Genomic DNA, 12,719 nt, shown 5'->3' on the forward strand with positions numbered 1-12,719 from the left:
TAGTGCAGAGTGGCCACTATTGTAGATTCTACCCGTGGGGCACCGGTAATCTGTACCAGAAATTGCCAAGCAGTAGGGAGATTTGGATCCAGTAAAGAGATGTTGTAGTATGGGTAGAGGGTATAGAAAACTATACCATTATTCAAAGTGGACTGCACATTAGTAAGAACAGCATGCTAGTAGAGTTTGAAATGAGTGTCTAAAAGATCCATTCGCATAACCACTGGAAGACCCTTTTGACCGTGCAAAGTAAGAGTCATCTTGACAGCACCAAAATGGAGATGAGTGTATCCCAAAGTAAGCCATTGCTGGATCAGGTCTGGCGGGATGTCAATTGGGAAGTACTATTCAGCACCAGAAGCAGTGACCTAGTTTTGAGAAAATGGGGAAGCCTGCACATACTCCTTAAGACCAAGAGTCTTCTTAGGAGCCAGAAGAGTCTGGATTGTCTTGGAAAGAGTAGAAGGGTTCTTAGGAAAGACATCATACGAGTTTAGGATGGGGAAATTGGTAGGATGAACCTGCTGATCAGATGGAGTATAGTTTAACTCATAGAGATAATCAACTTTAGAAGCATGCGATTGGGGAAATAAAATTGAAGAGGAGCTAGCTGAAGAAAGACGAGCTGAAGAAGAGCGAGCTGGTTGCATCATGTATGTGAGAGATCACCTGCCAGGAGAAGGATGACTTACCCTGAAAGAGACAAATGAGGCCAGGGACATTTTAAAGCAAAGGTTACTGAAAAAAGTGGTTGAGCACGCCAGAGATATTCCGAGCCTACAGGGATAAGAAAGGCCTCTTGCCAAGATCCCAGTCGATGCTCAAGGACTATTACTAGCTTGAGCAAACACCATGACCAGAGAACCAGAAAGCCTTCCTATTCTGATGCAGAAGATCCAACAAGGCGGCAACTCTAGAGCATACTAAGGAAAGGTTAGACCAAATAAGGACCTCATTTAAGACTTCCCAGGGCAGGCAGAGCCCCCGCCAAGCAGATGAGAAGAAAATTAGAACATCACTATTGGCTCTGATACCAATTAGATTAATGTAAATTAGAACACTTTGAGAAGAAGATTAATATAAAGTTGATGGTCATCCGACCATAATGGTGAGTTGCACCATAAGGGCGTTCCCTCCAATCAGTACAAGGGACATCTGAGCAAATAAGGAAGAACATAAGGAGCAAAAGTCCATCAGAAGAAATACAAACAAAAGATACTTAGATAATGAAGATCTTTTATTAATATACCAAAATTTTCAATACAAGTACATGAGATAATTACAACATCCAAGAGCCCATTTATGATTGAATATGCTCAGGCCCTGAATCCATTTATGATCGAATATGCTCAGATGCAGATTCCAATTCAGGGAGGAGAAAACGAGGCAAACTACAGGTGCGCCTAAGCCACAAGCCCGATCTGCCTTATCTTGATCCGCCCGAGCAGGGCGATCAATGATGTAGGTACCAGAAAGCGAGGTGTATGAAACAGGTGTAGCCATAACAACAACATCAAGTAGATGGAGATCAACCCAGACATTTGTGAGGTAATTCCACCTATTCCAAAGCGACCCCAAGATGTCAAGAGAGGACAACTTTGCCAATTGAGATTCACCATCAGGGCATCTGGAAGCTCCTTTAAAGCACCAAAATAGCCCTGTTACCACTCCTCTACCTCTGTAGAAGATAAGGAGCTTGAAGAGCACGAGCGTAGCGCCAGTTTAGGTCCTCCAGCGCACTGCCACTGCCACATCTGCACACCTCGAATCCTTAAGAGGTTAGGGTTAGCTGGAAATGGCCCCCTCAAGACTCTCAATTTCTCTGATGTAACGTTCCCCCTCTACGCGTTGGCTAGGGCGCATTACATGCAGAGAAGGCCCCAAAGCCAAGAAGCCCAAAGGATACAGCGTGTCGGTTGAGGATTGAAGCTGTGAGGGCCAATGTTAATTGAAGATTGAAGTCGGAATAAGGATCTTGGAGTAGGTGCACCTTCAGAAATTTACAACCCCTGTATCTGTGAAGACGCCGACACCCAAAAAACCAGAGAAAGTTTAGAATCGCCATGAGAAAAAAAAAAAGTAACAGGCGTAGGAAACCATGAATCCAGGAGGAACAAAGGGTATAAGCGCCATTTAAAGGACCCAGCGACGGTTCGTATTCAAAAGAAAATATCAAAGCCTAACTACCCAGAGTAAAGGGAAGTTATGACCAGGGCCACGTGTCCAATGTCCAATGGATTAACGCTACCTCAAAAGGGGAAGGGTGCAACTATGGAGGTGACGATCCGGCTTGTGTACCAGTTCCATTAATGGCGAATTAAGCAAAGCGTCAGTCGAGACGGGAACAATAAATGTTTGCGTGGGGAATCCATAAGAAATCCCTGGGGAAAAGATTTGTGTCATAATGAACATACACGTCATGCTGAAAGGTAAACATTGTTGATATGCAGAAAATTATGGAGATATTTCCATGGAAAATCATAATTTATTTCAAAATAAGGGAATAGCAATTATCACCCGAGATACAATATAAGCGTTCATGAGCCTGTGGGCTCAGGACGGGGAGGATTAGGGGGCAAAGGCCCAGGAGCCTCCCGAGGAGGAGGGAAGAAAGGAATTGAAAGTGAAGTTGGGTTTAATACAACCTCCCTCACAGGAATACGAGGGTCAAAACCTAGCCTAATCCTCCCCTATTTGAAGTGGGGAGCAACTTCATTTATCCTATTGTACAAACGCTAAGCACCCTCTAAGGCTTTATCGTCACAAAAGTGCTTGAAGACTGGCGATTGAAGTATGTGTTTGATGGTAAGATTAGCTGCGGCATACTTCTTAGCCCAAAGGTAGTCTGTGACATTATCAACGATATCTCAGGTGAACTTAAGCCTGGTCAGTAGATCTTCCTCCCAACGCTCCAAAGATTTAAGGTAATCAAGCTCATTCTTCAAACGGTGATAGTGTTTCCTTAGCACATCATTGGCTTTGGCATACGCTATTATTTTGGATTGAAGTTCCCTCTCCCGCTCCGAAACATCAACTGGCGCAATACTGCACAAAGGAAGATTGTCCTAATAAAAAGGAAAACAGTCATGTTCGGATGCGTGAGAATTCGGAAAGTAAATGAACTATGGTCATCCTTCATTACAAATTCCAGTATTTTGGTGGCACAAGCCTACAACTCAAAAAAAAAAACAAAAAAACAAAAAAAGAGGGGGGGGGGGGGGGAAGGAAGAGAATGAAATAGCAACAAGTTACAAGAGACAGGAAAGTCAAACTACAGGGGCATTCTCAGCATCTGAGATGGCTTAGGCGACAGCAGGGACATCGCTTGGAGTTGGCAGGGGATCCTCGTTTCTTGGCTCAAGGCTTTGGTCAGTAGCCTGTTCTGGGATCATCTCGGCTGGAACCTCAACCCTAGCCTGCTCAGGCACGGCCACATCAATCTTCCCTATGCCAATTGAAGAGCCTTGACCTCCCACTGGGCTCTCAACAGCTGAGGGAGTCACTGAAGAAGAAGATGGGTGAGGAATGTCCAAACGGCCAACCGAAGACGCAGGCTTATAAGCACCAAACTTCAACCGTATGAGCATGTTTTGTATCTCGTATATGCCCTCAAAATCAAACTCTGGGTGCCTCTCTTTTATTCATTGCCAAATGGAGTAGGCTATTTTCAAAAAGGTCAAGGATACAGTAAACATATGACTAATCTTGTAGGCCTCGGAATTGAGATATTCATCGATAGCCTTGGCCCTCGTATCCTCGATTTGGACCTTCAGGGTAGTAATCTCAGCATTCTGGTTTTTGATCAGCTGCTCTTTCTCGGCTAGTATTTCTCTGACCTTGGCACAAGAGGCTGAAGAAGACTCAGCATCCTTCTCCGCTTGCTTTCGCTTCTCTTCAGCCTTCGCTAATGCTTTCTTGGCAGTCTCTTTTCCTATCTTGAGGTCTGTCATGTCAGCCTTCAGCAAGAAAATCCATTCATCATTATCCCAAGTAGCTTTTTTCAAGTCCCGCATTTCCTTCTTTGATTCCACGTACACCGCCACAATTTTTCTCTTCCGCTCCATGAGCCCGGAGACAAAGGCAAGCGCCTGGTGTAGAAAGGAAAATCAATAAGTAGAAATGGGAGATAACTAAAACACGAGATGAGAATAGAATGTCACCTTGTAAGCCCATGCAAGGGTTGACTTTTCCAACGTATCATCATCCATCTCAGATAATCAATCAAGGTCAGCTGGAGGAATGTAGTTCAGGGCCAAATTCTCGGCAGCAGCAACACTACCAATCACCCTCTGGTCGTTACTAATCGACCACCGTGGAACGAATAAATCCATGCTTACTTTCTCTTTCCCCTTGTTCTTCTTAGTCTTGTTCAGGGGCGGTGGATCCTTAAGGACTAAAGAAGACTCTTCCTCCTACTGTGTGACCAAACCCGAAGAGGAACTCTTCCCCTTGTTCGAAGAATCTACGATTTTGACACTTCGAAAAGGAGAGTAAGGAACCTTGTTGGGCCCTTTCTTTGACTGGCCCTTGTCCTGTTCGATTGGGAGCGCCTTTCTCTTCCTACTTTTGTCTGAGGAAGGGAGAACCACGTCTCCAGCTACTTGAAGGTCCTCACTCTCCATAAACGCGGCAAGAGAATCCAAAGAAAATTCTACTACAACCAAAAAGGTAAACAGAATGAGAAAAAGTTAGATTTATTCGGAATATCGTGGGGAAGGTGAAATGAAGAATTCCCGAGGTGTTCACCCCTTTCCAAATCGTTCATATTTAGAACATCAATGGCCCCAGCTTTGACCCAATTCTTGTCAGCCATCAGCTTCTCCAGGGTTAACTGATCTTCAGTGTCCAAGGATGGAACTCTATTCCCAACCGTGGTATTGGGATAATCCCATACGGTGGGACACTTAGGCCCTTCACGAGATGCCCAGAAGAATCTCTGCTTCCAGCCATGAATAGCAGATGGGGGAGGACCCACAATTGCAACATCCCTTTGATGGAAATAGTACCACCCCGGATGACCACTATTCTGATTCAAGGTGAAGCACCTGATGAACAGGGTAGGAGAGGGACGTCTACCCAATCGAGTACACTTGATAATAAAAGCCCCCACACATCTTTAGCAGTTGGGAACTAATTGACTTGGGGCAACTTTATAATGTTTAAGGAGCCAAGCAACGAAGGGAGGAAGAGGATATTGAAGCCCAGCTTCAAGGGCATCTAAAATCAGACCCACCTCATGATGTGTGGGTGATTTAACCTATCTTCAGGAAATGGGACCTTGAGAATTATAGAGTCAAGGATGGCATAAACATTTCGGATCTCCGACAGGTTATACTCAGTCAGGATGGAAGGAATATCATCCACCCCTTTCCCAATGCTGGGATCATGTTGGGGTTGGCGAACTCAATATCCCCTTCTACCCAGCAATTTCTTAGAGGAAAGGCTAGAACTATTGGCAGACGCCCCTGAAGAATTCCTAGGAACCAATATGGGAATCCTAGAACTTGCAGCCTCTATTGGGGAGGACCGGGATGAAGCCCCTCGGGATCCTTCCAGAGCAACTCCATGATACAACTTCTCCCCCTCATCCAATAGGGATTCCACTTCTATATTCGACTTCGAGGTCGAACTTTTCTTGGACTTCCCCATTTTCCAAAGATGAATAAAAAGAAAATGTAGGTTAATGAAAAGGAAAAAGAGAAAAAGAACTTACTTGGGATGAGAAAGGTACAGTCGAAGAAAAAGGGAAGCACTGAACAAAGCAATTGCAGAAGCTTCAAAGACATATCTTTAATAGAGGAACTCCAGGATGATCAAGGGAGAAAAGAGAGGGAAGGCAAAACACTTTATACTCTTGGGGGCATCAACGTACCCCTCATGAAAATCTAACCGTTCAAACCTATGCGATCGGCCTAGATCTCAGGAAGGGGAAAAGACCACCTTTATCAAAGGACATTGGGAAAGTAAAGAAGTTTAAATTTAAACTTCATGGCATCCCATCAATCACCTCTCAAAAAGAGCGAAAGACGGAAGATATTTCGCTTCCACGTGCAAATGGCGGCATGATTATAAAAAGCCTGCAAAGGATAAAAATGTCTTGAAGAAAAAAATGAAGACAAAGAGTTTGATCCATAAGTCCTCAGCTTCACCAACATACAACCCGAGCTCCACATAATCCCGCACAAGATATGAAGGATAAATATACTCCCTATACCTTACCAAGGGTAAAGGGAGTAGGGGGCAAATGATACACCATATTCTGTGCACAAATCTCAACCCTACACGTGGCCTACCTTGGAGAAAATCAGAGCAAGGTTGATTCAGAGACGTGCTCCAAGAAAGTCATGCTTGTGACGGTTACAGAGGCGGGCCCACTAAGGCAGTTGTGTAACCAAGAGGGAGTACCACATGCTCCAAGAATCATGAAATCCCGAGATTTAAGGAGGATAGTAGTTAGAGTGGAGGTTTCCCAAATCCATGCTCCCATAAAAGGAAATACTGAAAGGGGTAAGATTGTTCTAGATCCCCACCCCAAACATTATAATTAAGGAGCCTCGACGCTCATGTAAGACAAGTTCAATAATCAATAAAGCTATTCTACTGCTTCGCAGTATCACCTCTGGTTTTCCCAATTTCTTCCAGTTCTGAATTAATTTGATAGTGTGTTCTTGGAGAATATCTCTCTAGCAAATTTCTTCGCACAACAAATATTAATACATTTATATTGTGTTCCTGAGAGAGCATATATATATTTTTTTAATTTAATTTTTTTTTTAACTCTCAGATTGTCAGGTTTTTGATATTTTAAGAACCTATTTTCAGAAATAGATTTTATCAAACACCGTTGGTGTTCCAATTGTGTTCTGGAAACATTTCCAAAACAGGTTTATCAAATGCTATAAAGATTGTTTCCCAGCACAAAAATGGAAAAAACAGTTTCTGCTATTTCTCAGCACAAAAACAAAAGAAAGGTTATCAAACGGTGCTTTAGTCCAATCTTAAATTTTTAAATACTTTCGTTCAATAGATAATTAGACTTTTTTTTTGGTGTGTTAAATCAATAGATAATTATATACTAAAAAAAAATTTGTAATATGTAAACACTAACTTGTATAACATAACCTAACACAGGGTCAAGCTGGGCCAGGCTCAGTCCAACCCTAACCCTAACCTTAACCTTGGGCCTAAAAATTCCAACCCTAACTCACCCTCAGGGTTGAAAAATTCAGCCCAAGCCCTATTCGGGCTCAAGGTGGGCTTGGGCCGACAGGGCCAAACTTACACCCCTAGTGTTACTACTTGAAATAGGAAGGGTGTAAGGTGGCTACTGAAACTTCTTTAGTCATAGCAGTAAGTATTTATATTTTGGGAGAATGTTCTCTGTGCCGCAGCACAGCCTGCGCCCAGGCACATGGGAAGCCTGTGTAGGGGGGCAGGGTGGTCATTGCGCCCACCCCCATGTGCCTAGGTGCCGGCTGCGCTGCGGCACAGAGAACAGTGCCCCTTATATTTTTATTGGATTCCAAAAAAACCGGACATTCAACCCAAAAAAAAAAAAAAGTCAGAGAATAGTGTATAGTAACCTCACTCTCATGGTCTCGTATCTCATTTGTTTAGTCAGTCGTTGTTATCAAATGGATGACGTACCATATAAAACTAGAAAATTAAAACATTAGGTATGTGGTCTAAGTCTAACTAAATAACCGTTACTCAAATTTTCAACAACAAATGAATATATTAAAATACAGATCGAGTTTCGCTCCACCCACGGTAAATAGGATTCTATTTACTACGGGGCAGAAAAGGGTGGGAAAAGATATCAATAGAATAGGTGGGTGAACGGTCCTCTATGAGTGGAGCGAAACTTAATCCTTAAAATAAAGGAAATTATCAGTGACACCCCCTTCGATAGCCCGTTAAATTAATGCAATCCCACTAAGTACCAAAATATCAATTTTGGCCACAAAAAACTGACGAGATTAACTGTGTGAAATACAAATGACTAAAATACCCTAGTTTTGAAAATTTTATGAACCCAAAATCTAACCGGGACTGATGCTCCGGCGACATGTTCTGGCAAGAATTTCTAGGGTTTTGCATCCCTCTCCTCCTCTTTCACTCTTTCTTTTTCCAAACTAGGTTCCAGATCTGGTTTTTGTTTGTCGTTTTCAAGTCTAAACGCTCTCAAGCTCGCCAATGGTCGATTCCCACCCCCATCTCCTCAGGTAGCGGCAGTCAGCGAGGCTCCCACAGTTAAGTATACCCCCAAACCCTTCAGTCTTCCAACTTCCCTCACCTTCTTGGCTCTCATGACTAGAATCTATTACGCCCCAAACCCACTGCCGGATTTCCTCTACCTATCGTCTATCATTACTGAACCCAACTATTACCCCTAAAAATCAAAAGAATGTGTTTGGCCAACACACCGTGTAAATTGTAATTCTAATAATAAAACTAAGAGAAATCTATCTGGTCGTATAGTCCCTACACCTGAGTGAGGGACTGAGGATCAATAAGAGCATTTGACTGAATGAGATTTTTTTAATTCAATCGGGTTTAGCAGTATATTTCATGTGCGCAACCTGTATCTGGACGATGGAACCACACGAGCATTTAAAGTTCTTTTTCTTAAATTTAAAATAAGGGGAAAATTTCATGTACACCCCCTGTACTTTTCGTTAATTACTAAGCAACTCGAAGTTTCAAAAATCCCCCTTGTACACCCCTTGTATTTTTCTCAAAAAAAAAAAATTAATAGCCCGTTAGCATGTGATGAGTCGGCTTTAAAGTGCACATGAAATGACTGTTTTACCTATTGACATAAGTAGTGGGTGAAGATCGAGATTCCCCCTTCTTCCATCCTCCATACCAAATCTAAAACTCAAATCAGTAGTAGAATGGAATGGGATTGCATCGGCTTGCAGTCGAAGAAAATCTTTTCCACGGAGAAAAGCGGCGAGAACATAGTCTCTCTCTCTCTCTCATGTTCGGAGGTGAAGAAGACGATGAATCTGGACCTGTAATTTAGTGTTTCCTTGTGAGGACTCATGAGCGACTTTGTCTTTCTATACGCATCTGAGGAACCATTGAGTGGCAAGACAAAAGTAACAGGGAGAGAGAGAAGAAGGAATGGCGTGGAGCGCCGCAGGATCTATGTCAGTGCTGGCCGGCGGCAATGGTAGAGCTGTGGGCAATGCGAACTCAGCCTCCGATCACCATAAGCATAGGCTGCGATTCTCTTGCGGGTTCCAGCTTGTGGCGCTCTTCATCTTCCTCGCGATCTTAGCGGCCCTTTGCTTGCTTGAGCTTTTCCACTAAGCAATAAGATCATAAAATGTGTGTAGATTGTTGGTGGGCGTGTTGCTGATTGTTTCGATCAGCAGGGTACGTAGCATTAGATTCATTTTTTTGTAACCTCAAAATCTTGATTTATTATCTCATCCCACTCTGCGACCATTTTGAGTTTTAGGTTTGGGGAATCTCTTCACCCACCACATAGGTTAAATTATATTACTATAGAAGATACATATGGTGGCCCTCACTCTCCTACCTCATTTGTATAGTCAGCCGTTCTTATCAAATGGATGATGTACCATACATATAAAACAATAGCATTAAAACATTAATTAGGTATGTGGTGGTCAAACTAAATAAAATAAAAGCAACCTTTCAAGTCGTTATTCAATTTTTCGACAAGAAATGAATCTATTCATTAAAATACAGATCGGATTTCGGATTCCATTCACCACGGGGTGGGAAAGGATATCTAGAGAATATTTTGGAACATCTTAAAACCTTAGGAGGGATTTGTAAACCCTAAGATGGTGGGTGAATCGTTCCTTTTCTAAAGATGGAGGAAAACTTAGTCCTTAAAATAAATACTAGAGATTCTAAGGTGTTACTACTGGTGAAGATGGTGGGTGAATCGTTCCTTCTCTAAGGGTGAAGGAAAACTTAATGCTTAAAATAAAGACTAGAGATTCTAAGGTGTTACTACTCGTGAATTTCTTTTTAAAGACTAAGGATTCAAGGTGTTACTTCCTTGTTTGAATTCCCTTCCCTAGTTCTAAGGATTTTGGCACTAGGTGTGACATTTCAAAATGTTTGAAGTTTCAAGTCCTATTAGGAGTGTATTAAATATCATCTCTTTCATCCAATTCAACTGCCATAAAGATAGGAATATTATTCATGATCACCCCGTTTCTATTAATTTGAACAAAACAAAAAATGTCGTACCCAGTGCACAAGGCCTGGGGTGGGTCAGATGTACGCAGCCTTACCCCTGTTTCTAGAGTGACTGTTGCAAGTGAGCACTTGACCAACGTGCCAAGCACGACCTTCTTGAGAGTATTTGTAATTTGTGCTTCTTTTGATTAAAAATGAAATTGCACAGCCCTCACATAACACATAACACTGATTAAAATATTAAATCAAATCTTGTAGCACCAATCTCTCTCTCTCTCTCTCTCTCTCTCTCTCTAAATCAAGGGAAACGTAAATTGATCATAATAAAGGGAAAGATACATTGAACATAATAAAATCGAGCTAATCGATTGCTCTTGCTCTTGTCAATTTCTGATTTTACTCAAGTACGTCTTTTACTTTTTAAGTTTCAAAGAAGCAATAAAACAAGAAATGATGAGCTGAGAGGGATGACAGTCAAAAGCACCGAATAGTGGAAGTATAAATTGTGATAAAATTTACGTTCACATGTACTTCTAAAAGAGGGCGGGTTCCCTTATTCGCCTGAAACTGCATTCAAACAGTGTAAGGAGCTCTATCTTGTTCAACTCATAACTGTCATAACACACTTAATTCAGGTTTAAAAAAAAAAAAAAAAAAAAAAAAAAACATAATCAAGAAAAATAAGACGAACAATAATAATTTATCTTTTTTGGTGGGGGGTGGGGGGTGGGGTAAAAGTAAAACAATAATTAAAATCTTATTTGGTTGGTCCTACGTGCTCATGCATGCATGGTCGCATGCATGTTGTAATTGAACTCCCACGTATTCCTGCTTCTCTTACGCACTAATTTGTGGTGGTCCTCCTCCTTGGAAACACATGAGCCCGCAACGGGGTTTTCATCACGGCTGTGAACTCTTGCTTCTCAGACATGTCAAATTCATCTCCTTCCACAGGGACCCATTTGTAATTTCTGATCATATTTGCCACAAAAAACTCCAGATGCAATAAGCCTAACCCAAGTCCCGGACAGATCCTCCTCCCTGCGCTAAAGGGCATTATCTTAATTTCCTTGCTCCCTGTTATATCGATTACTTCTCCTTCATCACCCAAGTACCTCTCCGGCTTGAACTCCATTGAATCTTTCCAAGCTTTTGGGTCTCTCCCCATGGTTGCCACCATAAAATTCACCAAAGCATTCTTGGGGATGAGATACTCACCATTCAACACAATATCTTCCTCCAAGGTATGTGGCAGCACATAGTGGCTAGGTGGGTGTAGCCTCAGACCTTCCAATATCACTGCCCTTAGATATTTCATCTTCGGCAAATCTTCTTCTCTAACCTCATTATCTTGTGTTATTGAACTCATCTTCCCCACAACCCCGTCGATCTCAGAATAAAGCTTTTCTTGGACTTTTTGGTCCTTCACAAGGTTTGCCATGATCCACTCTAACACCGTTGATGTTGTGTCACTGCCGGCGTCAAGAACCTCCGAGATGAGAGTCATTACTCCTTCATCACTCAACTTTCTTCCTCCTTCTTTGATTTCAAGATCGAATAGTGCATCGATGTAGGAGACAAAATGTTGATCTCGGTTGTTGTTTTCTTGTTTAATCTGCTCCTTTCGTTCTCGACGGGATTTTATCAAAGGTAGCATAACAGATTTCTGTTGACGGAGCATATCATGCATTTGATGCCAACGTTTTCTGAAGATGATTTTCCCAAATATGGGGAAAAATTGGAACACAGCAAATCTTTTGTAATTCGCCATTTTCTCCCTCTCCATGTTTTCAATTTCTCTGATGACCTTCTCATCAAGTTTCTCACCGAAACAAATGAAAAGTAACAAGCAAAACATAGCATATCCGAAGTGATCTATAACAGGGACTGGCTCGCCTGATTCAACATGGGATTTGAGCAATGTATCTAGTGTCTGAAACACCCATTTACGGGTATGACTGAAAGACTTATACCGAGAAGGGGTAAGAACCTCGGAGGTGAGATTCCGACGGAGGAACCGCCAACGATTTCCTGAAGAGGAACCGATATCGGGATTGGAATTGTCCATAATGCAGCTTGGGGTGACAGGTCCAGGGCGGTAGTTGAAGGCGGCACCATTTTGGATGAGAGCTTGATGGGCTAATGAAGGGCTTGCTATGAATATTGAGATGCTGGAGAAAATACGAATGGTGATGATTGGTCCATATTTGTCGCAGAGGTCACGGAGGAGTGACTCAAGATCGAATGTCATTCTTTTGAATAGGAAGATATTGCCGAGTATAGGAAGTGGAGGAGGGCCTGGTGGTAATAAAGAGAGTTTGGTTTTCTTGGCTTTTTGAGTCTGATGATGAGATAAGAAAATTTTGGTAGCTACAGCACAGAGACAAAGAGAGAGGAATATCATGAACCATGAGAACTCCATTATTGGATCAAGGACGAGGACGGACTGTAGAGCTGAGTGAGTGAGAGAGAAATGAAGAAGAAGAAGTGTTTGTGAATGAATGGAATGGTAGTATCATCAAATCTCTGGAGCA

At 42.3% G+C, this 12,719-nt stretch overlaps 1 protein-coding gene across 1 annotated transcript; it reads right to left on the bottom strand.

Moving 5' to 3' along the window:
- Nucleotides 1–11,029: 11,029 nt before the first annotated feature.
- On the bottom strand, nucleotides 11,030–12,436 carry LOC122665660 (cytochrome P450 89A2-like). Its single transcript, XM_043861810.1, has one exon. The coding sequence runs from the start codon at nucleotides 12,434–12,436 to the stop codon at nucleotides 11,030–11,032; it is 1,407 nt and encodes a 468-aa protein (XP_043717745.1).
- Between the last annotated feature and the right edge of the window lie 283 nt (nucleotides 12,437–12,719).

Source organism: Telopea speciosissima, chromosome 6, assembly GCF_018873765.1.
Source record: "Telopea speciosissima isolate NSW1024214 ecotype Mountain lineage chromosome 6, Tspe_v1, whole genome shotgun sequence".
In the NCBI taxonomy this organism is placed as follows: domain Eukaryota; kingdom Viridiplantae; phylum Streptophyta; class Magnoliopsida; order Proteales; family Proteaceae; genus Telopea; species Telopea speciosissima.